This window comes from Mesoplodon densirostris, chromosome 8 (genome assembly GCF_025265405.1).
Source record: "Mesoplodon densirostris isolate mMesDen1 chromosome 8, mMesDen1 primary haplotype, whole genome shotgun sequence".
Classification (NCBI taxonomy): Eukaryota; Metazoa; Chordata; class Mammalia; order Artiodactyla; family Ziphiidae; genus Mesoplodon; species Mesoplodon densirostris.
Genome location: NC_082668.1, coordinates 3,440,363 through 3,466,015, shown reverse-complemented (window position 1 = coordinate 3,466,015; position 25,653 = coordinate 3,440,363). Strand labels below are relative to the sequence as shown.

General features: G+C 51.7%; 1 protein-coding gene across 1 annotated transcript in view; it reads right to left on the bottom strand.

Moving 5' to 3' along the window:
• RAB17 (RAB17, member RAS oncogene family) overlaps positions 1-25,429 on the bottom strand; it is a 37,041-nt gene extending 11,612 nt beyond the window's left edge. Inside the window, exons 1-2 of the mRNA XM_060107174.1 lie at positions 25,390-25,429; positions 2,552-2,711 (exon numbers count right to left, since the gene is read on the bottom strand). Of these exons, the coding sequence (XP_059963157.1) occupies positions 2,552-2,708 (157 nt within the window). The 5' untranslated portion in view covers positions 2,709-2,711; positions 25,390-25,429. The remainder of the gene's footprint in view (positions 1-2,551; positions 2,712-25,389) is intronic.
• Positions 25,430-25,653: the final 224 nt, after the last annotated feature.

The window sequence follows — 25,653 nt, the reverse complement described above, 5'->3', positions numbered from 1 at the left end:
ATTTATTTATTTCTATAATAACGTAATAATCCTTATAATATCCCCTGCAAAGGTCACAAGGTGTACAAGGCATGTGAAGTAGGCCCAGAGATGTACGTGGCGGAGACCGTCATTCCCACAGGGGATTTAGCTCCTCACAGCAAAGGAAGGCGTACTCATCTCTATGTCCCTTACACCCAGCTCAGTGGCTGGCACCTAGTAGGTGCTCAATAAACAGGCTGGTGGCTGATTGAATAAAGGACCGCTAGACTCACCTAGAGGGCTGCGGGCCACAACACTGATCCACACCCTCCCACCGGCAGCCCAGGAAGCCAAGGCCTAGGGCACCAGCCCCAGGGCAGAGGCGGGGTCCTGGGGAGATGAGCCCGGGCCTGTGGGAGGGGCACGGGCAGGAGGAGGAGGGCCGGGGCCAGGCAGAGGACCAGGAGTGGAGAGGGCGCACCCCGGCCTGCCACCCAAGCAAAGGCCCCCCACCCTGACCCGAGTCCAGGCTCTGTGCACCCTCCTGACCCTCGTAGGACCCCTGAAGAGAGCAGGGTGACTTGGACAGCCTGGGGAGGGTGACAGCTTGGCCCCCGACTTGCTGGAGCTAAAGGAAGCAGTGGAGGTGACTGGGGTCGGGGAGACAGGGCACCCCACCCAGCGTCCACGAGCTGCAGCGCGCCGGACCTGCGGGTTTTTCGCTTGGGAGAGTTAGCGAACTTGTCTGCGTTCCCCTTTCCCTCCCCAGAAATACAGAACGCCAGCACCGCCCGCAGGCTCAGCCTGGCTCTGTGTTTATGGGGCCTCTTCTGCCCCACAAGGTAGGTCAGAGTTGCAGGCCTCCCTGGGCCCACTGAGCTAAGTTCTCAGCTCACAGCGAGTCCCCAGGCCACTCCATGCCCGCTGGAGCCCAGCCCCTGGCCGCCCACCGCCTCCCAGGATACCGGCTCTCGAGCAGGGGTCCTAAACTTTTGGGGGGACGTTCCCTGTAGTAAACACTTTAGGCTTCGAGGGATGCACTGTCACGGCTGCCAGCAATCAACTCAAAGCCGCCCTTCCAGACGGAAAGCAGCCACAGAGGATACACAGGCATGAATGAGTGGGCTGTGTCCCCGTACAACCTTACTGGCAAACACAAGTGAGCCTGTGAGCCGTGGCCTCAGACCTCGGCCTTAGAGTGAGATCCAACCTGACAAACCGCCCGGTCTGGTCCCTGCAGTCTCCCTCCCCTGACTTGGAATCCAGGTTCACACCCAGGCACACAGCCCTCGATATCCCAGCTTGGCCTGGCCCCCTTCTGTGGTCTCTGCTCTCAGCGAAACCCACCTTGAAGCCAGACTTGGCACTTTGTTGTATTTTTTTAAAGCCCAGTCTGATATCACGGGTGGGCGGTGTCAGCTTTCCCGCTGATGGAGAAGAGGTGGCGCTGCGTGCCCCTCAGCCGGCCTGGATCCACGGTCTTTACCGGCTCTGCCCGCGTTCCCGTCCTGGGGCCAGACCTTCACCCTGCCTCTGCCCTGCTCACCGCTATTGCTGGGGGCCTGGCCCTGGCAGATCCCTTCGGGCCCCATATTCCTCAGGGACTATGGTTCCTGAGAACCACCCTCCTGAGAAGATTGAGGGCCCCCAAGGAGTTAATACCGTTTGCTGAATTTTGTGCTCTGTTTCTATGTTGGTGTGTCTGCTTGGCATCTTAGAGAATCCTCCACACCTAATGTGGGCCTGCGACAGAGGCCACACCCAACAGATACTTGCTGAGTGAGGGAATGAATGGATGGGTGACTGAATGAATGAATGAGTGGACACAGAGAAACGGAAGGCTTATCCATAGCGGAGTCCAAATTTCAAACCGAAGCTTTCGTTCCCAGTGAGGTGTCTCTTCCACCATGACGGCTGCCTCCCGAGAGGACTGGCACAAAGCACACTGGGTTTCCCTATTTTAGGGGGGAAGTGGGGCTTTTCACCCCCAGACAGGATGTGAAGGAGACCAGTTGTCCACAGATGTGCCAAAGCCCCTCCCCTCTGAAAGCCATGACTTGCTATCCTCTTTAAGCAGTGCAGTGAGAGGGGCCTCCCTCCCTGTTGTCCCTTCCTACAGCACCCACCCTATCCGCCAGCCCAGACCAGGTGGGTGAGCCGAGTCCAGGCAGAAAGGGATCAGCGTTAGCAGGAGAGCAACCAGCCAGGGTGGGAGGCCGGCTTGTGTAGGGGGCTGAGTGGCAGAGCCTGGGGGCAGGTTCTTCTTCTGGGCTCCCCCTTCCATCAGCAGAAGCCCTCACACACCCAACTCTTTGGGGCCAGAAACTCTGTCCCTGATACACTACCCGCCCCCTCCCCGGTCCCCGCAGACTCCAGTTGAGCTGAAACCTGTCTGAGTTCTGGATTCCGTGTGCATGCCTGCCTGGGGTGGACCTCATGCCCTCCCTGCAAGTGCCAGGCACTGCCCGAGGCTCCAGGAGAGCCTGGGAAATTCCCAGGTGGCCTCGTCCCCAGGTGCCCCACATGTGGGTCAGCAGCCCTGGCTTCCCCACCAGGAGATGAAGGAAGGGTGGCCCGTCCCGTTACTTACATCCCACGGTCGGCAGGATGCTCTTGAAGTCATTCTTCACATACCGGAGAGCCAAGCTGGACTTGCCTACAGAACCACTGCCCAGGAGAACTAGCTTGAAGATGCAGGGCTGGCCCAGGGCAGCCCTGGGCTGGGGGGCCCCATCCACCTGTGCCATGCCCTGCAGAGAGACAATGATGGACGGGGGCTGAATGTCAGATGCCAAATAATCTCAGCAAGGGCACCCCCGGGCTGCTGCTGCCCTGGCTGAATACAAACAGCCTTGAATGGAATGGAGCTCCAAGTCAGAGGCACCTGGCTTGACACTCTGCACCCCATCTCCCCTTCTGGAAAGTGGGGTGAACAATAGCTATAATATACACCTGCTGTGAGTGACTGAATGGATGGGTGACTGAATGAATGAATGAGTGGACACAGAGAAACGGAAGGCTTATCCATAGCGGAGTCCAAACTTCATACCAAAGCTTTTGTTCCCAGTGTCTCTTCCACCAGGATGGCTGCCTCCTGAGAGGACTGGCACAAAGCACACACTGGGTTTCCCTATTTTAGGCGGGAAGTAGGGGTTTTCACCCCCAGACAGGGTGAAAGTGTTGTGAGGTGCTTGGAAAGCGAGTCCACGGTGCCCGGCAGGGGCCAATGCATATGAACGGCTTCGTATCTACAAAGTAGTGATCGTGTGCTAGTCATCATACCGGCTCACTGTCCTCTTTCCACCACCCCTCACTTTTGAAAAACCTATGACTTATTCCAAAAAGGTTCTGAAATACCTCAAAGGTACAGCACTCTCTCAGTTGTGGTTCATGGATTAAAATTGATGTTTCAAGAAAATCTGTTTACAAAAAAGCTTGGTGTTTCAAGGATCTCACAACACTGCGGTCCTTCCCACTGTATTGAAAGCCTCAGAACCCACAGTGATAGGCCCTGGAGAAAAATGGCTCTGTGATCAAAATTAATTGGGGCAAACGCTGCACATGTTTTCATTGTAGAAAATTTCAGGCATGCACCAGAACAGAGAGGAGGGAGGTCGTTCTGGTGGACCTCAGGTCTCCATCATCCACCTCCACAAGAATCAGCTGTAGCCAATCTTGTTTCACCCACATCCCCAAAGCCCCCTTCCTCCGAAGATTAGTTTGAGGGAATTCCTAGACATCCTATTAATTCTCCTGCAAATCTCAGTTTATGTACATGCATCCTCTTTTTCTCTGTAATTTATTTGTTGAAGAAATCAGATTGCCCTGTAGTTTCCAGTCTGGATTTTGCTGATTGCATCCCTATGTTGTCAATAAATGTGTTCCCTTGAACCCTGATTTTCTGTAGCTTGGTGGCTCAGAACAGAAATCTGATTGGATATAGGCTATCTTTTGGCAAGAATATTGTCGTGAGTGTGGTGTGCATTTCCCCAGGAGGCAAATAATGTCCGGTGGTCTCTTTGTGATGTTAGCAGCCATTGAAAACTGTCCCTTTGTCCACTGTCTCATTAGGGGGCTGCAAACTGGTGGCATTCTACTGTTATCATTTTGTCTTTGTCTATTATCTGGATTGCATCTAGAGAAAAGCTTCCCCTGAAAAATACCCAAACCCACCTCAGAGCTAGCCCGTCCAGTGAACAGAGCCTCTCCCACCTTACTGCAGTGGGTGGGAATGGAGGAAGGGAAGGAATTTTGAAGAGGGAGGGAGAAAAGAGAGAGCAGTAGGAAGCAGACCCTGTTCCCTCGCTGTCCCCAACAAGCAGCCACAGCCACAGACTGGTCTGGTCTGCCCTGCGGGGACAAAAGGAAAAGAATCGAGTTTGGGATCAAAGTTTAAAAACAAATAGGACTGAGTCCTAAATACCAACAAGACTTTCTAAACAGAAAGTGACTGGAGTTACAGGGTCTGGCAGAGAAGGGTTCACAGGCCCATCCACTCCCTGGCGAAAGGGACACAGCAGAGCTGAATGGTTATTGGAAAGCATGTCTGGAACCCCATCTTCAATGGGATGCTCTCAAGTTTCACCATCGGGGATGATGCCTAATTGTGTCAACGGATGACATCCCGCCAGGGCACCCTGCAACTTCCTCTGCATCCTGCAGACCCACAGCTGTCCCGGGGGTTGGGGAATGGAGTTCTGCAGGGGCCAGTCCTCTCTCCAGAACCCACCACCCATGCAGGAATTCAAAGCAGTCCTTCTACAGATTTCTGATCCACTGGTAGAAATTAAACTCCAAGGCAAAATAAAATAAACACCAGGAACAAATGGGGGCGCCCCCCAAAGTGGCTGGCCCTCCAGGGATAAAATGACAGCCTATGATTCAGCTCTACAGGCCAAAGGGCAAATCAGAGTCCGGAATGAGGATTGACACCGAAGGAAAGATAACAAAAAGCGGTTGGCTCAAAGTTCAGAGGTTGCTGGAGCTGCTTATCTGTCAACCCCACTGCCTAGTCATCTGGGGAATTTGCCTTACGGTGAAGCTGCTACATCTGCTCTCTTCTCTCTGTTCACCTTGTTGCAAATCCCTCTCCCACCACAGCCTCCTGTCTGGTCTCACAGCTGCCACCCTTACCCCACTCCCTCATCCCCGATCGTGTGTCCAGTCCCCATAAATAGCAGTTCATAAAAGAGAGAAGAGTCTCTGCATCGTGGGGCCTACAGCTCCCTGTTCCTCTTCTTGATGGAAATGATCTGTTTCCAACTCTACCTTAATTCGTAGAATTATTTTTTTCTTGGTTCTCTCTCTCGCCGGGCTATAACTGCTCACGAAAGCAAGGACAGTATCCACTGAGATTACAGTAGGTGCTCAATAAATGTCTCGTGCATATCCGTGGGGATGGCCTAGCAAGTCATAGCCAGACAGACATGCTGTTTCCACCGCATAGTTTGCACGGCCAGTCCAACCCCAGGGAGCTTGTCAAACAGTGGGCTGGGGGCTTCCCTGGTGGCGCAGTGGTTGAGAGTCCACCTGCCGATGCAGGGGACACGGGTTCGTGCCCTGATCCGGGAAGATCCCACATGCCGCGGAGCGGCTGGGCCCGTGAGCCATGGCCGCTGGGCCTGCGCGTCCGGAGCCTGTGCTCCGCAACGGGAGAGGCCGCAACAGTGAGAGGCCGGCGTACCACACAAAAAAAAAAGTGGGCTGGGATCTCTGTAGAAAGAGAGACCAGATGAGGGGCATCCAGCAGGTGCTGGGACCAGCTTCCTCCAGGCAGCTCAGCCCGAGTGACCAAGAAAAGCAGAAAGTTACAGGTTTAAAGGCAACCTCGCATTCAGATTCAGACAACGTATTCAGAGGAGGCTGCTGTAACAGCACGTAAAACCTTGACCAACTTAAAGTGATTTCGCCTCCTTAAAGAGGTGGGTTGACTAATCAAACCCGGAGTTACTGTACAGAGACAGCACTGCGCATGCGCAAGGCGGGGCCCCACGTCTCCAGGATGACGCCAGAGCCAAGAAGCTCCAGACTAGGGAACTCACAAAGAATAGAAATGTTGCCACCAGAGCCCTTTACGAAGGACAGGTCCTTTAATAAGGAAAATCTGGCTTCCAGGAGCGCACGCGTAGCTTATAGGGACTGATTCAAGACTAGCCAGTTCGCTTCCAAGTTTAAAATTCCCTGAAACCCTTAAAGTTTGCCCCAAACGTGGATTGCAGAGACACGTTTGAGAGCCTTGCCGGTCGACCTCGAATTAAAGCTCTGTCTTGGGCCTCCCTGGTGGCGCAGTGGTTGAGAGTCCGCCTGCCGATGCAGGGGATGCGGGTTCGTGCCCCGGTCTGGGAGGATCCCATATGCCGCGGAGCGGCTGGGCCCGTGAGCCATGGCCGCTGGGCCTGCGCATCCGGAGCCTGTGCTCCGCAACGGGAGAGGCCACAACAGTGAGAGGCCCGCATACCGCAAAAAAAAAAAAAAAAAAAAAAAAAAAAGCTCTGTCTTTTCTCAAAAGCCAGTGCCATAGTGTTGGCTTCTATGCTTGTTGGGCAGGGAGCCCTTGCCCTACAACACTGCGGGGGAGGAGGGGACCAAGGCTAATGGACCCGCCATCTCCACCAAGGAGCAGGTGACCGTGCTCAGGGCCCCTGCACGGCTCGGCTGCACACAGGTTTCTACTGAAGCGGAGCAAGAAACCTCCGGGGGTCCTGGCGTTACCCCACCCTACAGAGAGGCCCAGCAGCTTCTCTAAGAGAAAGATGCAGGAGTCCAAGCCAGAGCAGGCTCAAGGAGGAGGATGGGGGCTGGGGGAGAGATGGACTGGGAGCTTGGGATGAGCAGATGCAAACTATTATATATCGGATGGATAAACAATAAGGTCCTACTGTATAGCACAGGGAATTATATTCACTATCCCGGGATAAACCATAATGGAAAAGAGTATGAAAAGGAATGTATATATATATATATATATATATATATATATATATATATATATATATATATATATATATAATTGAATCACTTTGCTGTACAGCAGAAATTCACACAACATTGTAAATCAACTATACTTCAATAAAACAAATTAAAAAAAAATTTTTTTTAAAGCCAGAACAGGCTGCCTTCATGTCCACACTGGATTCACCAGGCACGAGCATCATTTCAGTCACTTACAGAGGCAGCGGGACCTGCGCTCCATCCACACCAAGAACCGCTGGTGCAATGAGCCTGCCGGGGAGCCACTGGCCTGACCTCATTGTCCAAAAGGCGGTCAGCTCAGTAGCAAGCCCTCACTTATAAACGACTTTTTTTTTTTTTGGCCTAAAGTAGAGAAACAGAGAGTAGAGTGGTGGTGACCAGAGGCTGGGGTGTGTGTGGGAAATGGGGTGATATTGGTAAAAGGGTGCAAACTTCAGTTGTAAGATTCACAAGTACTGGGGATCTCATGTACAGCATGATGATTAGAGCTAATACGGTATTATACACTCGAAAAGTATTAAGAGAGTAGATCTTAAGTGTTCTCACCACAAAAAAGAAATGGCAATTATGTGACGGGGTGGAGGTGTTTTTGCAATATGTAAATGTACCCAATCAACACGTAACATACCTTAAATTTATCCAATGTTTTATATATGTCAATTGTCTCAATAAAGCTGGAAAAAAGGAACACTTTTAAGAATGGAATTCCCCAGGTTTCTGTGCCACCCCAGGCTAATACCTTGTTTCTTGCGAAAGTACTTAAAGCACCTGCTTAGAAGCAGATATTCCACTGATTTGTGCTGTAATTTTACATAAAGAGAAAGTTCTAACACACCTACAGCAATTCTCAAGTATTTAAAGATACTCTTTTAACTTTTCCTTGCTATTTATGTGCACTAATTAATAAAACTCTCCTTAAGTCAAGAAAATCTTTAGCCCCAAACATGTCTGAATTAACCAAAATTGGTGGAGTATGAATAAACATACCATTACTATGATACCACATACAGGTGACACATCTCTTTATCTAAAAACATTATTTTTCAATAAATATAAACACATAATTGTCAATATGAAAAAAATGAAATTACCCATAATCCCACACCCTTAATACAACAAGGGATAGTATTTTGCCTACTTTCTTCTAGTTTTTTGTGTAAGAATCTTAAAAACAAACAAACCATCATTTTAACATAAAATTATGCATCCTACATTAAAAAAAAAAGTAAGACATATCAAGGGCGGTTTTCCACATTACTGCCTATGTTGTAGATACATTCGACCTATGTGTGTTTAATGACCTCATAATACCCCTACAACGATTCCAATTTCCTGAACTATTTCTCTGTTACTGGATTTTTACTTGGCTTTAATTGTTTTTTCTCTGTAATAAATAAGACTGCAGTAAGCATTTTCATGTATGCGTTTTCGTGTGATTACACATTGATTAGAGGTTGAAGCCCTCTGTTCAGAGAGGGCTCCAACTGAAAAATGTGACTCCTGACTGGGCCCCTGGAATTTCATGAAGATAGGGTTACTGACGTGTCTCTAAACACAGAGATGATCTCAAGAATGCCACATTCGTGATCGGGGCCAACAGAGACACCCTCCGGAGCATTTCGGTTTCGGGTTTTTCATTTCTGACAAGCTCATCTCCTTGCACCAAGGGAAAAAGGAGAGATTGCAAGTCCAAACCAGTCTTCCTGGGGGAGGGTCGCTCCAGGGAAGCATCTGATCTGCCGAGTCCTCCTCCAGCTCTCCCCGCCCACCCAGGCGTGTAAGGAACGCAGGGATTACTGTGCAGTTGTTTACTCTGAGGTCAGTCGGTAGCGCTGGGCATCGCGATCCGTTTGAAATGGATTCCTGTAAGGGCTCCTATTCATTACGTTCAAGCCTTTAACTGGATTTTCCCAGAGGCCACTCTTTAAATAGGAACCTCCTTCCGGGACCCTGACCTAGCAAGCCATCGGGACAAGTAAGGACACCTCTGGTGCTCAGAACACACTCCTGGCTCTTCACTTCGCCCTTTTGGTTCTGTGCACTGGGGCTCGTGCACAGACACACGTCAGACACAAAGGTGCAGGCACACATGACACACACGGATACACTCACACCCACAGATACACTCACACCCACAGATACACTCACACCCACATACATGCACACAGACACACAGATACAAACAGACAGCCATCGATATTCGCACACAGATACACTCACACACTCGACAAAGCACGCAGAAGCTTAAACAATGACTCACCTGTTCCCCAGGCCTGGTCACTTCCAGTGAGCCTGACACCCTGTCATCACCGGGTCCCACAGGGCCCCTACGTGTGTGTCCCCTTTCTCCCCGCTTCTGGCCAGGGGAAAGTTTTGTTCCCTCAACAGGCGGGCTGGGGCGTGGCCGTGGCCCCGGGGCCAGGCAGAGGCTCACAGAAAACAGGTGAGAGGCCGCAGCCTCGGTCCAAGGCGATGCCCAGCCCCCTCCCCCAAGGTCAGGCCTCCTCCCTTCCCAAGAGGCTCTCAGGGCAAGGTCCGCCGTGGTCAGGTAGTCACCTGGGGCAGCAGGAGGCTGGACCTTAATGCAGGCGCTGCGGGTGCACCTGGGCACCTGCCGGAAGTCGCGCTCCATCCGGTCACCCAGCTCCACCTGAGTTTCTCAGTTTTGTTACGAGTCGCATTTCAATGCTCATTTATTTCCCTCTGCTTCTCCTTCGAGCTGTGGGGCTCTTTGTGGCGCTTGAAACTAGTAGCCCAGAAGAGAAGGAAGTATTTGGGTCAAATGAATTCATTCCTGCCACAAACAGCTGGGCGCCTGCTCTGGGGGCCCTGAGCCTGGAACCAGGGGCAAGGCAGGGTGTCCTGGTCCTGGGGTCAGACCAGCCCATCCTGCCTGGATGCTTCGGGGGTTGCTGTATTTCCCTGATGCCTTCTCCCAGCAACCTGACTGCATCTCCCCGGAGGTGGGAGGGTCTGGGCACAAGAGAGAGGGCAGGGGACTTTTTCCTGGTCCTTCCAAATTCTTCACACGACTCTAGTTGTGGAATTTCCCGCCTCAGCAATGATGGAATAGCCTCTTTGAGATGAGATTTTCAGAGTCTCCGAGCACTGGGGTAGGGGGAGCCAGATGCTGAGAAAGGTAGAAATTTGTCGGTCACGAATCTGTCTGCAGACGCAGTGTGCAGAAAGCTGGCTTTCTTTATGTTCTCATAACTCACCTTGATTTCAGTGAGACACGCTCTGTCAGCTCCGTGGTTCCCCCGTGCCCTGAGGGGTCCTGGGGTCTTCTGTTGGAGGGGACACCTGTGTAGGTTCCAGTGGGGACTCCCTCCCACCATCCCTCCAGGGCCAGCTTCTCTCAGCTGCACCCGCACCACCCTGGGGACAGGGGTTCTTCCCCCACACAGTCATTTCGTCCAGGATGCAGCCACCTCCCTGGGTGCCAGCACATAACTGTCCTGTCACTTTGGAGACTGAGAACCTCTCTCCCCTTTTGAATGAGCTCCTCATCCCCGACCCGCAGACCGGGAACCAAAGGTCTGGGTGCTGACCCGCTGCTCTGCCCAGAGAACCCGTGTGACAGAGGGTCCAGCTCTGATGCAGGTGAAGGTGCTTTTCTCTCACGGGGATGGGCGTCCCCCCAGTTATCGTGAAGCATCCACCTTCCTGCAGGTTGATAGGGGCACAAAATGGGAGGGAGCTGTAAAGATCAGTTTTGTGGCAGGAATGCAAGAGACAAAATAGTCAATAACCAGCGTCTAACACCCCAAATGGGAGTTTTGCGCCCGCAGTCAGACAGTAGGTTTGAAAGCCAGACCCTGCCCAAAGAAGAGATTTTGGGGTCCTTTCAAAAGCTCCCATGTGACTCTCCAGCCGCCATGGATCATGTTAGGGAGGGTCCCAGCTGGAGGGCAGCGGAGGAGATGGGGGGGGACGGGGACACACAGGCCCCCTGCTCACAGCCGCGCACACGCCCTCCCTGCCCACCCTCGAGGGCAGGGGCGTGCAAAGATCCTGGAGAGGTCTGGGGAGCCCAGATACGCCAGGGGGGCAGCTGGAAACCCCTAGAAGAGCCACTCGCGTCAGTCTTCTCTGCCCCCTCCCCCTCCCGACGCTGCCGTGAGGTCTCCGGTCACCCTGCCCAGCAAGGTCCCCAGCGCCCATCTCGCAGAGGAGCGGGAGTAGAAAGAAGACATCTGGGAGAGCGGGCATCTCACCCAAATCCTCTCTGTGACTGCGGGCGACCAAGGTCCCTGCACTGGACACAAGTTGAGAAGCCCTCCCTCAATTTTCCAGCGGAAGAGGCCTCGCAGAGAACTTCTGGTTAATCGCTATGAAATAAAACTGCATTAAGAATTCTGTGACCTGTGGCCCCAGAACCCTCAGTGACCGCCCCAGGGGAGGACGTGTCACTCCCGGGCGCAGAGGAAAGAGCCCCAAGTTCATGACGCTCCCACCACAGCCTGGAGCAGAACCAACCCAGCACTCTGACAGCCTCGGGGTGGATGGGGGCTCGGGGCCCGGGTGCTTGTCTGTCAGCCTGTAACAGGCAACCACCAACACGGTCGCCTACGACCCACGCTTATTATCTCACAGTTCCCGTGGGTCAGGAATCTGGGCACAGCCTAATGGGTCCTGTGCTCAGGGTCTCACAGGCTGTGGTCAAGGTGTCGGCAGGGCTGCATCCCTTCTGGAGCCCAAGGTCCACTGCAAGTTCATGTAATCTTGGTGGAACCCAGTCCTTTGCTGTTGTAGGACTGAAGTCCCGTTTTGCTACTGGCTGCCAGTCAGAGGGCACTCTCAGCTCTTAGAGGCCCCCATAAAAGCGACAAGCCCCCAGGCGCTCTCACACACAGCAGCTTGCTTCCTCGAGGCCATCAGGATCTCTCTCTGACTTCCAGACCCATGATCACAGGCCTCACCTGATTAGGTCAGGCCCACCGGGCACAATCTCCCTTTCCTTCACTCAGAGTCAGCTGATGAGGGACCTTAGTTACATCTGCAAAAAACCTCTTCCCCTTTGGCATGTACTATGACCTAATCTCAAGGTGGCATCATTGTATCCAGGCCCTGGGCACTCTCAAAGGAGGGGATTATCCAGCATGTGGACACCTGGGGTGGGAATCTCGGGAGCCATCTAGAATCCTGTCTGCCTCGGATCCGAGCCGGAGCACACAGAGGGAGGGCACTGCTTCCCCCACCAGGTGACGCAGAGGGAAAGCACACCACTGGCAGGTGGCGAGAACCTCCCCCGGGGCCTGGACTCAGGCCAGTCCCAAACAGCCGACCTCTTCTCACCTCGAAAGGCCCAGGGGCACCATGAGAGGCCAGGACTCAGATACTCAGGAGGGCCTGGGGGCTGATTGCTTCTGTGGTCTTAGGGTCACCCTGCACAGCTGTCATTTGGGTGGGTTTTTCCCTGAAACCTGTGGGTTCCTCCTGCAGAGACCTTGGCAAGTCACTCCCCTCTCGACACCTGTTTTCTCACCTCTAAGGTGAGGGAGTTCCCTTCACCTCTGGCCTCTGTGATTTGGTCTCAGGGCACAGAGAGCAAAGCCAGGGGCACTCATGCTTAAATCAGAGGAGGCTTTCCCGTGAGGTTGTGTGAGTGAGGCTCGGGGACAAACGAAGTCCCTGGTGGGGAGGATGGAGACTTAGAACACAGACCTTCTCACCCCACTGAGACCTGCACCCCAGAATTATCACTGCTTATGGTGGAAACTAATCAAAGACGGTACATAAGCAATTTGCTTACGTGACCAAAATTAATATTATTTTTATATGGCTGTACCAACTTTTAACTTTCTCTCTTGGCATTTGTCAACTTTCCTGTATTGACATTAACAGGAAGAATTTCCACCGCACCAATTAATCAGGCCACAGATTCAGACACGTACACTCATGGGCACATTACCCCTTCAAAAGAAATGCAAAATTACAGAATTTTGGAGCTGAAGGGGCCCCTGGGGACTATCTGGCCTGAGCACCCAGTGGCTGAAGAACCCAGCAACAGCCCTGCTGACTCATGTCCCAGTCCCTGCTCAGATATCCACGGTGGATTCTAGATTCTAGGATTTGAAATCCTGAGACAGTTCAAACATCAGCCTTTTGTAACTTCCCGCCCGTTTGTCCTCCTGGGGTCACTTGGTGAATGCCTGACCCACTGCTGCATAAACATTTCTGAGATTTTTGAAGCTGTTATCAGGGCTTGTAACCAACACTGCCAACTGTCCGCCCAGACCTCCTTGTAAAAGGACCCCCCTGGCTCAGATGATCAACACAGCTTTCCAGTAGATGTGCCCAGTGACCCACTCTAGGGATTTGGGGGAAGAGGCGCCTCCTCTTCCTCCTTGAGGCCGCCTTGCTGGGCTGTAGCTAAGGATCGATCTCATAGTGTGATAGCTATCTGAGGTGCAGATCTTCCGGAATGTTCTTATCTCCTAAGGCCTTTGAGATAAGCAGGAATGACCTCCAGCCTTGCCCCGAAACCTGCACCCTCACTTATCTCAATGGAAAATTCCAGCAGGGGTTTCTGAACACCAAGTGAAATTCCTCAGCTCAACAATCAGTTCAGTGCATGGCTGCCAGCCAGACTGGGCAGAGCAGAGGGGAGGAAAGCAAACGAAGCAAAGCCCTGCCCCGGGGTGCCCAGGGCTGCAGGGATGGGACAGGGACCACACCGAGGAAGGGGGCTGCCCTGGTTCAGACACGGTCCACAGGGGCAGAGGGCGCAGGCAGAGGAGACACCCCGCTTGGCCGGAGGGAAGAGAGATGGGTATTTCCAGGGGGAAATACTGACACACAGATGGACAGACGGATGAGAAACTTATGCACTGGCCCAGAGAAGGAAAGGCTTTCCCAGCCCCAGAGGTAGTGTGAGCACAGCGCGAGCCCTAGAACCCCACACTAGGGGGCGCTAGAGGAGACCGCCAGCGAGTGCAGTCTGGGGTGGGTAGCCGGGGTGAGGGTGGAGAGGCCTTGTCCAATTCCATAAAGACTAGAAACATAGCAAACCAGCGTAGGTACTCTTTATTGAGCACAGACGATGCACCAACACTGTGCTAAGTCCTTAACTCAGAGTCTCTGATTTCATCCTCATCCTCACAGCAACCCCAGCCTGTGGGCCACTCCCCAGAGGGCCCTCTGCTGGCCTCCTTCCAGCCGTGCCTTCCTCATGGGAGCGGAGTCCATGGAACCAAGCGACATGACTACTTAAAACCCGTGCCCCTGACTTCTAGATTCTGAGATGGCAGAAGTCCCTAGTAGACCTAAGCCCACTTCCCTGCAGGCCTCGGGGCTGGGTCTGGCCCCGCAAAGCAAACCACGCCACCAGTGTGTGCACCCAGGCCAGGAGGCAGCGGCCGGTGGGCAGAGGGGTTGGAGATGCAGAAAGACTTGATACATGAAGAACTCAGTCTGCTCCCAGATCAGGGATTGACATCCTGAAGCTGACACTGCCCCTAACCCCACCTCATTCAGTTCAATGAGTGGCCATTTCCTGAATATGCTTGATAAAACATGTAACAATCTAACTGTACATCATAACCTGGGGCTTAAGAACCTAGGCCTCATTTCTTGTCTCAGGGGGACACTATGTTTTAACTTCCAAGTACACCACTTGTAAATAAATGTTTTGAATGCAGCTGCCAATTGGGGGGAACATTTATTAGTGTGAACACATTTCCCATCCCATCTTTCCCACTGTATACCTTAGAGCAGCGGTCCCCAAACTTTTTGGCACCAGGGACTGGTTACATGGAAGATAATTTTTCCATGGATGGTGGGGGGTTGTGGGGGGGATGGTTCAGGCGGTAATGCAAGTGATGCAGAGCCATGGGGAGCGGTGGGGAGCAATGGGGAGTGATGGGGAGCAATGGGGAGTGGTGGGGAGAGATGGGGAGTGATGGGGAGTGATGGGGAGCCATGGGGAGTGATGGGGAGCCATGGGGAGCCATGGGGAGCGATGGGGAGCCGTGGGTAGTGATGGGGAGCAGTGGGGAGCGATGGGGAGCGATGGGGAGCGATGGGGAGTGATGGGGAGTGATGGGGAGCGATGGGGAATGATGGGGAGCAGTGGGGAGCAATGGGGAGTGATGGGGAGCGGTGGGGAGCCATGGGGAGCCATGGGGAGCCATGGGGAGTGATGGGGAGCAATGGGGAGCCATGGAGAGCCATGGGGAGTGATGGGGAGTGATGGGGAGCAATGGGGAGTGATGGGGAGAGGTGGGGAGCAATGGGGAGCCATGGGGAGTGATGGGGAGCCATGAGGAGTGATGGGGAGCAGTGGGGAGCGATGGGGAGATGTGGGGAGCAATGGGGAGCAATGGAGAGCGATGGGGAGTGATGGGGAGCGATGGGGAGCAATGGGGAGACATGGGGAGCCATGGGGAGCGATGGGGGGCGATGGGGAGCCATGGGGAGCCATGGGGAGCCGTGGGGAGCAGTGGGGAGAGATGGGGAGCGATGGGGAGAGATGGGGAGCGATAGGGAGCCATGGGGAGCCATGGGGGGGTGATGGGGGGCGATGGGGAGCGATGGGGAGTGATGGGGAGAGATGGGGAGCAGTGGGGAGCAATGGGGAGCGATGGGGAGTGATGGGGAGCGATGGGGAGCGATGGGGAGCAATGGGGAGCAAGGGGGAGCGATGGGGAGCGATGGGGAGAGATGAAGAGGGATGGGGAGCCATGGGGAGCCATGGGGAGCCATGGGGAGCCATGGGGAGCGATGGGGAGCCATGGGGAGAGATGGGGAGAGATGGAGAGCAGTGGAGAGCAGCTGTAAATACAGATGAAGCTTCGCTCACTCACCTGCCGCTCACCTCCTGCTGTGCGGCCTGGTTCCCAAGGCCATGGACCAGTACTGGTCCTTGGCCCAGGCGTTGGGGACCCCTCCCTCAAAGGGAATTCTGTCTTTGCCTTCTCTGCTTCCTCCCTCACCCTGCCTTCCATGGAGCCTATTTCCGGGCCAGCCTGACTCCAGGCCTTACGGGGCTGACTTGGGAAAGTGGATAGTGAGGCATGGGACTCGCAAGGAAGGAAAGAGGTAGGGACCCACCCCCTGCAGGGCAAAGTGAGCCAATATATCTTTTCCATACTTTGATTTTCAGCCTGTCTTCATGCTTAAAGTACATCTCTTAGAAATATTATACAGAGCTGAGTATTAACTTTTTGATCCTGTCTGCCTTCCAGTTTAGCGTCTGGTCTGTCTACCTTTAATATAATTATTGATAGCGTTCTGCTTAAGTCTGCCATCTTGCCGTTTGTTTTCTGTTTGTTTCCTCTGTTCTTTTTCCTCTGTCCTTCTCCTTTTGATTTAATCAAGTACTTTTAGTATTCTATTCCATCTTCTTTACTGGTTTTTTAAGTACATTAGATTGTATTTTTCAGTTCTATGGTTTCCATTTGGTTCTTTTCTAGAATCTCTAAATCTCTCCTGAAATTTGCCACTTCTTCACTCACTATATGCATCCTTCCCTACAGATTCTTTACTGTGTTCACCATAGTATTTTAGACTCCTTATCTACTAATTCCAACATATGGTTAGTTTGTGGGTCTTTTCCTACTGATTGGTTGTTTTGTGTTTTTCTTGACCATGGGTCACATTTTCCTGATTCTCCATATGTCTGGGAATTGTTATAGTGTATCATATTGTGAATGATGTGTTGCTGAGATTCTGGATTCTTTTCCTTTGAAAAGTGTTGAGCTGATTCTAGAAGTCAGTTAAATTACTGTGGATCATCTTGAACTTGTGGAAACTTTGCTTTACACCTTGTTGGGGAGCTTGGTTTGCCTTTAATCCTGGGGTGAATCTTACTGCTGGCACGTAGTCTTTGTTCCTAAGCTGAGGCCCTTCTGGGGTTTCGGTGGAAAGTCTGAGGGATCCACCAGGCCCCTCTACTCTGCAGAACTTAAACTCTAAACTCACTCTCCCCTGCAGCAAGGCGGCAGCAGCTGAAATCTCTGCTCAGCTCTTTAAACCTTACAGGCATTGCTTTCCTCTGGGTTTCTTGAAGCCTCACCTGTGTATGAGCTCTTGAGGCGTCAGTTAAGGATTTGAGGAGCATTAATATGCAATATTTTGGACCTCCCTTCTTTTTAAGATTTCACCTCTGCATCCAACAACAGCAGAATACACATGTTTCTCAAGCTCACATGGAACGTTCACTGAGACAGACCACATTCTGGGTCATAAAACACATCTTAACAAATTTAACATAATAGAATTCATATAGTGTCTGCTCTCAGACCACAGTGGAATTAAAATAGACATTAATAACTGGAAAATCTCCAAATTCATAGAGATTAAACAACATACTGCTAAATAACACATGAGTCAAAGAAGAAATCACAATAGAAATTTCAAAAGATATTTAACAAGATGAAAATGAAAACACAGCTTATCAAAATTGTGGGGTGCAGTGAAAGTAGTGCTTAGAGGGAAATTTATAGAATTGAATGCATATATTAGAAAAGAAGACTGAAAATCGATAATCTAAGTTTCCACCTTAGAAACTAGAAAAAGAAGAGCAAATTGAATACAAAGTTAGCAGAAGAAACAATGAGAGCAGAAATCAATGAAATTGAAAATTAGAAATCAATAGAAAAAAGTCAAAGAAACCAAAAGCCTCTAGCCAGGCTGAGAAAAATGAAAGAACAAATAAGTCACTAATATTGGAAATGAAAGAGCGGACATCACTCAGATCCCATGGATATTTAACGATAATAAAAGAGTGCTATGAACGACTCTATGCCCACAAATTTGGTAACCTAGATGAAATGGACCAGTTCCTTGAAAAATCCAGTGTGCCAAAACTCACACAAGAAGAAATAAACAATCTAAATAGGCCTATAGTTATTATAAAGAAGTTGAATCAATAATTAATAATCTTGCAAAACAGAAAGCTCCAGGCCCAGATGCGTTCACTTGTAAATTCTACCAAGCATGTAAGGAAGAAATTATACCAATTCTCTACAATCTCTTTCAGAGGATAGAATCAGAGGAAGTACTTCCTAATTCATCCTATGAGGCCAGCATTATCCTAATACCAAAACCAAAGATATTACAAGAAAACTACAGACCAATATCTCTTCTGAACATAGATGCAAAAATCCTCACCAAAATATTCTCAAATGAAATCCAACAATGATAAAAAGAATTATACACCATGACCAAGTGGGATTTATCCCAGGTGTGCAAGGCTGGTTCAACATTCAAGAATCAGTTAATGTAATTCATCACATCAAGACGCTAAAAAAGAAAAATCGCATGATCATATCAGTAGATGCAGAAAAAGCATTTACAAATTCCAACTCCCATTCCTGACAAAAACTCTCAGTAAACCAAGATTTCACCCCTCATTTTCCAGCCACTCAGGCAGCCAAACTCCATCCTCTGACTTCTCAGACCTGTAAGTTCTAACTGCCCCTCCCTGAGCAGACCAGGAAGGGCCCTCCCCCTCTGAGGAACGTCCCATTCACATGGATCTCATCGAGATCAGTTCCCTTCCTTCAAGGGTCAAATCCCCTGCAGTTTTTGCTTCTCACATCACTCTCCAGTGTCCTGAAACAGTGTTTTACGTTTTATCCAGAGTTTATCGTTGCTCTTTGTGGGGAGATTAGTCCAGTAAAAGCTCCTGCACAGTTACTAGGACTGGAATTTCCCCTGGAGTCACTTTTTTTTTTTTTTTTTTTTGCGGTACGCGGGCCTCTCACTGTTGTGGCCCCTCCCGTTGCGGAGCACAGGCTCCGGACGCGCAGGCTCAGCGGCCATGGCTCACGGGCCCAGCCGCTCCACGGCATGTGGGATCTTCCCGGACCGGGGCACGAACCCGTGTCCCCTGCATCAGCGGGCGGACTCTCAACCACTGCGCCAACAGAGACGCCCTGGAATCACTTTTATAAGTACCTTTAGTTGTTGGATTGTATTTGTTTAAGGGGGAAACCAAGCTGTGATTGGGCCATGGGGTGCTGGGACTTAGGTAGGTTAAACACCTATTTATGGGGACTGGCTCCATACACAGACTCCTTCACTGAAGGAGAGTTGAGACACTTCCAGAAACTGCCACTGAGAACGTACGTTTTTCTGGGGAGTAAACTGGGAATATGTACCTATGGGCTGGACAATAATACAGCCTTTGACTCAGCTTCTTCCCCACACGCAGAAAGCACCTAGGACCCGGAGGGCAGAATTGAGGAAACGATTCAGTTCTTTAGTTCATCGGCTGATTTTAGCTACACTTCATGCTGACAGTAAAATTACTCACCCTCCTGCCCAGCCGGCTGTGATGCACACAAGGCAGCCTTGGGAAAACGCAAAGCTGACAGCGTAGGAAGTGTGGAGGAGGGGCAGGAATTCAGCTCGATTTAGATACACGTGTGAGACGTGAGCTCCTTATATCTAAGGGCTGTCTGAGCCCCAGGCTGTTGGGTTTCCTTTCCTTTTCCGGTGGTTCCTCAGCTTTCACTGAGATTCCCTGGCTGACCTCCCTAAGGAAGAGGCTCTGGAATAGACCTTCTCAGCACCCACTTACCCCTGACCCTCCCAAGCTCAGAGGCTCATTGGAGGGGTCACATTCTACTCCTGAGGAGCCTTGGGTGGTGTGACCAACAGCAGAGGCCACAGGCTGTTGTGCCCACGTTCTCAGCCAGGGCAAGCAAGCGGGCGAGGCAAGGGGGACTCAGCCAGGATGCTCTTGGTCATGTCCAGAGGCAGCCAGGCAGGAGTAAAGGAAGATCCAGACATTGGGAAAACGCATCTCCCATAAAAAGTGGAGAAATAGCACTTTGTCCACCCAACCTTTGTGTCGGCCGATCGGTTCCCTCTGAGGTTGAGAGAAGGAAGCTGTTTCAGGCCTCTCCCCTGCCTCGGGGGGCGTGCTGCAACCTTCGCCATTCTTTGGCTTGTATTATAGAAGCATCACCTCCATCTCTGGCTCCATCCTCAGGAGGCCTTCTCCCCGTGATTGTGTGTCTGTGCCCAAACTTCCCCTTTGATAAGGACACCTGTCATATGGGTCCATGGCCCACCCTAACGAACTCACCGCAACCTGATGACCTCTGTAAAGACCCTCTCTCCAAATAAGGTCACATTTTGAGGCGCTGGGGCTTAGGACTTCAACATTTGAATTCTTGAGGGACACAATTCAACTCATAACACCTTGGACGTCATAAATACTCATGAGAATGTCAACCAACCTGCTTTTGTGTAGGTCTGTTTCTGTGAAAAGCAATTCGGGCATTTGCCCCAGGCCTGGTCCTTTGGGGGTTCCTGAATCCAGAGGAGGCCTTTAGACTCCAGACGACTGTACTGCGTTGAAGAGTGTCCCCCAAATTTGTGTCCAAGGAACATCAAGGATTCCCAGTAACCACCGGAAGCCAGGAGAGTGGCATGGAACAGATTGTCCTCAGAGCTTCCAGAAGGAACCAACCCTACCCACACCTTGACTTCCAAGCCTCCAGGACTGTGAGACCACAAATTTCTGTTGTTTTAAGCCCTCCAGTCTGTGGAGGTTTGTTACATCAGCCCCCGGACACCAGTACAGAACTTAGCCCAGTGCAGTACCCGTGCCCTTTGGGAGGTTAATAGTCCGACACAGAACATCAGGCCGGTCCTGGAGTCTTCCGGAGCACAGCCCTGCGTGTCTGCACAGGTCACACTCTGTAATGCTAGCCCCCCGTTAGACCCCCACCTGGGCCCCAGGTGACAGAGGCTGTGCACAAAGTTTACCCAGCAGAGGTAATGCTGGTAACACGGATGCACACTCACTATGTTAGCTCCAAGTGACTAAGACAGTTTAGTCTCTGGTTAAGCATTTGGCCACAACAGCAGAAACCAAGAAGGCCGGCAGAGAGAAGGAAGAGGGCAGTGGAGTTGTGACAGCGTGGCACTCCAGGGAGGTGGCCGACTGTAATTTGGTCCCTGGAACGGCAGCGAACCCTGAATCACTTCAGTCCTGCTCCCATGAGATCTGCTGTATGGCCAGCATTCCCTGCCACTGACATCTTCGTCACTCTTAACAGCTGAAGAATTGGCAACACAGAGTCCCTGCCCTGCTGGCTGAACGCGGAGTGGCGAGCGGTGGTGTAGGCTGAGGTGGTGCCGCAAAGCCCCGTGGGAGACAGGGGCCACCGGGCACCAGGCACCGGGCACCAGGCACCAGGCAGGGGTCCTCGCCTGGAGATCACCTCCCCAACCTCCAGCAGGGGCGGGGCTCCCCATGGCCGCCCAGCTCCCTCCACCCACTCTGCGGACAGGGTAACCCCCGGAGCAGTGGGGCTCCCACCTCTCACCCCTGAAGCTGCAACCTCCCCCCGGTAGAGGGCAGTCTAGGGCCCACCTGTCCTCCGCCTGGCCCTCCCCACTGAGGAGAGAAAAATACAGCTCGGCAAGCACAGAGAGAGGTTCAGGGCATGGCCTTGGTGTCTGACAGACTGCGGTTGGCGACTGCTCTGACCTTTGCTGGTTGTGTGACTTTGGCAGGTCACATGAGCTCTCCGAACCTCAGTTCCTCCATCTGTAAAAGATGAATAGGTCCAGTGGTTAGGACTCCGCGCTTCCAATGCAGGGGGCAAGATTTCACACCCTGGTCGGGGAACTAAGATCCCACATGCCGTGCACAGCGACCATAAATAAATTAATTAATTAATTAAAGTGCTTATTCTTTAAAAAAAAAAAAAAAAGAATAAAGTTGGGCCTTAGCCACAGGAAGTTGTGAGTACTGAAATATCAGGTTTGGATAAGACCCAGCACAGAGTCTAAAAAATGCACTCAAGAGGGTTTTTTTTTTTTTTTTTTTTTTTGCGGTACACGGGCCTCTCACTGTTGTGGCTTCTCCCATTGCGGAGCACAGGCTCCGGACGCTCAGGCTCAGCGGCCATGGCTCACGGGCCCAGCCGCTCCGCTGCATGTGAGATCTTCCTGGACCGGGGCACGAACCCGTGTCCCCTGCATCGGCAGGCGGACTCTCAACCACTGCGCCACGAGGGAAGCCTAAGAGGGGATTATTTTTTTTATATTTCTTTTTTTTAATAAATTAATTTTATTTTATTTTATGTATTTATTATTTTTGGCTGCATTGGGTCTTTGTTGCTGCACGCGGGCTTTCTCTAGTTGTGGCGAGCGGGGACTACTCTTCATTGCAGAGCACGGGCTTCTCATTGCAGTGGCTTCTCTTGTTGCAGAGTACGGGCTCTAGGCATGCAGACTCAGTAGTTGTGGCACACAGGCTCAGTAGTTGCGGCACGTAGGCTCAGTAGTTGTGGCGCACGGGCTTAGTTGCTCCGCGGCATGTGGGATCTTCCCAGACCAGGGCTCGAACCCATGCCCCCTGCATTGGCAGGCGGCTCCTTAACCACTGTGCCACGAGGGAAGTCCCGAAAGGGGGTTTTGAAAACAGTTTTTTTTGGTTGCAAGTTACCAAACCAATTCAAGCTAGCTGGAGTAAAAGGAATTTTATTAGATAGCTACTGAGGTTGTTCATGGAAGCGGAGGGCAGCCAGGCCTGGAACCAGTAAATGAAGAGCTGTCACCCCCAGGGGGTCCTCTCTGCATCCCCCATCTCTTGTCTGCTTCTCTGCACTCACAGCAGCCCGCAGTTCTGGAATTGACAAGGGACCAGCCCTGCCTGACCGTCAGTCTCTCCCCCTCTTCTTCCCAAAGTCCCACACGGTCACCCAGAGCCCATCAACGGTTGAGGAAGCTGGAGGAGGTGGATGAGGGTGGGGGACCGTGAACAAACATGGTGGAAGGAGGAAGCTCTGAGCAGAAGGGGGCCTCATGAGGAGGACGAGTCCCCTGCCGAGTGATGGCTGTCACATTAATAATTACCATTAAACTGCCACACACGGCCTACAAACTCCAGAGCACAACAACCAATCTGCTCTCATATTGTTTCATCTCCTCAGAGCAGGTGTGCCTAAAATGCATGCTGATTCCAGAGAGGAAATATGCCCGAGCCTGTCCAGAAAGCCACTGCTATGGACTAAATATCTGTACCCCCGTGAAAAATTCATGTGTTGAAACCTAATCCCCAGTGTGATGGTGTTGGGTGGTGGGGCCTTTGGGAAGGGATTAGGTCATGAGGGTGGAGGATTAGTGTCCTTATAAAAGAGGCCCCAGAGAGAGCGCCCATCCCCTCCACCCTGTGAGGACACAGTGAGAAGATGACGGTCTTTGAACCAGGAAGCGGACCCCACCAGCCACTATACCTGCCAGCACCATGATCTTGGACTTCCCAGCCTCCAGGACAGTGAAAAATAAATGCCTGTTGTCTATAAGTCACCCAGTCAGTGGTGTTCTCTTACAGCCCGAATGGATGGAGGCAGCCACAGAAAGCTCCAGTGAGGCAGGCACCCAGCTCAGTGGATGAACCTCTCTGTTGCAAACTCTCAACTGGAAGAGCCCTTGGCCTCGGTCTTGTCAGACTGTACTCTGTTATCCCCAAAGTGGGCTCTGTGAATTCTAGACCTGTGATGTGTTTCCACGGCAAGGGTCCAAGGTCAGATGGGTTTGGAATGACTATTCCCTGCAATCCCTTCTCGGAGACTCAATGCCATCTGTACACAGAAGATCCCGAGAAGCCCCTGTATTGCAACCTGTTCAACTTTGTTTAAACCAGCATTTCCCACATTTACTGGAGCCCATACACATTTTTCATGGAGCACCTATTATCATGCCTCGGAATTAGTGGTTCATGAAACACACATGGGGGAAAACTCGCCCAGCCCCATACCAGCCCCTCCTCGGCGGGGAGAGGAGTCCTTTGGAGGCTCTCCATGCTGGCCAAGGCGTCCCTGTCCTCCCTTGGGGCCTGAGGCTGAGGAGGCCCTTCCTTCCTTCCATTGCACCCACTCCTGTTCCTCGGCCCCCTCTCCCCAGACAGTCCGCTCTGCTCAGCTTCCTCCCATCACGAAGTTCTCCCAGTTGCCTTCTGGATGCTTTGCCTGTGTCCCACTCAAGTTTACTTCCTGAACTAGACCAAACTCCCGAGAGCAGTCCGACCAACACAAGATGGAGCGGACACATCTCTTCTCTTACACAGTAGATCTCAAAACTTATCCTTCATTCTGTGCTTATCAAAAACCTTCCCGAGTCCCCAGAACTGTGTCAGAAACCTACAGGGTCACCAAGAAATACCCTCGGGGAGCTTCCTGTGTACTGAGGAGGCCAAAGAAAACTTCACAAAGTTCAACAACAATATAAAAAGTAAATTATTCATGTCAGCAGTACAATACAGGTTGCAATAAGAATAGAGGGGTATTCCTGTCCTGCCCCTAGGTCCTTGAGGATGTGGGGAGGGGGAAGGGTAAGCTGGGACGAAGTGAGAGAGTGGCATGGATATATAGACACTACCAAACGTAAAATACAAAGCTAGTGGGAAGCAGCCGCATAGCACAGGGAGATCAGCTCGGTGCTTTGTGACCACCTAGAGGGTGGGATAGGGAGGGTGGGAGGGAGACGCAAGAGGGAGGGGATATGGGGATATATGTATACTAATAGCTGATTCACTTTGTTATACAGCAGAAACTAACACACCATTGCAAAGCAATTATACTCTAATAAAGATTAAAAAAAAAAGAATAAATGGGTAAGGCCCCCAAGAGTATAAAAGATAATCAGAATCATCAAAAGCACACAGTGCCCACCTCCCCACCCCCATGAAAAGTGCAGCAGATACATTGGAACAGGTGCCAACACGGAAAGTCAGGCAGGGGAAGGCAGATGTCTGATCTGACTCCGTTTCTCTTTTTTCCTCCCCAGGTTTGCTGTGAAGGATTCTTCTCCCTAAATACTGCGGCCTGAGGACACGGTGAGTCTCCCCAGAACATGGCAGAGTACGGAAGACACCTTCCCAGGAGGCAGGATGGGGCGCAGAGGCTGCGGTGAGCCTCCACGGCAGACGATTCTTTCCACCAGGAATGGTAGCCATGGAAACCCTGATAACCACAGGAAACGCTGTGATCGAGAGTGAGGAAGGGGGTCTCAAGGACACCGGAAAAGGACCGCCTCACCCTGGGCTCCACCAAAGGATGGAGGGTTCCCGCTTGCCTGTTCCCAGGGGACATTCTATAAATACTTATCCAATTGGTGAGTGATGGAGTGAACGGTGGGTAAGTGAAAACCACAGAAACACAAAAGTCAGGCTTCCCACCTGAAGCAAGGCCAAGCACAGAATTAAAGGGCCATGTGAATGAATGAATAAATGAATGAATGAATGCCCCATTGCCTTTAGGAAATGAAAGAATTTGAATCTGGAATAGATTTTGATAATTTGAAATAAGTTGAATGGATGGTTTCCTCCCCAGCCAGTCTACCCAGAAAGACAAAAGCAAGTTCTTGCTCAAGACTGGGAAGTGGGAAGTTGATGAGGTACCTTCACACACACACACACACACACACACACACACACACACACACACGCACACACACACACACACACGCACACACACTCATACTCACCCAAGCAGACCTGTGGACACGTGGCCCTGCTGGTCTCTTCTTTGTTCTCTCCCGGCTTCGCAGGGCCACATCTTTGTGCCCTTATCTGGGCCTGTTCTGGAGGCCTTCCCTCCTTCAGCGATTGGCCCCGACCCAATCCTCAGCCCTGTCCCGCCTCCTCCGGCCCTGCCCCTCCTCCCCATGGCCAGAGGCCTTCCTTCTGGGGAGCTGGCTTCTCATCTCTGTCCCATCAGGGCAGCCAGCGGCTTTGGTCAGCAGCTAAGG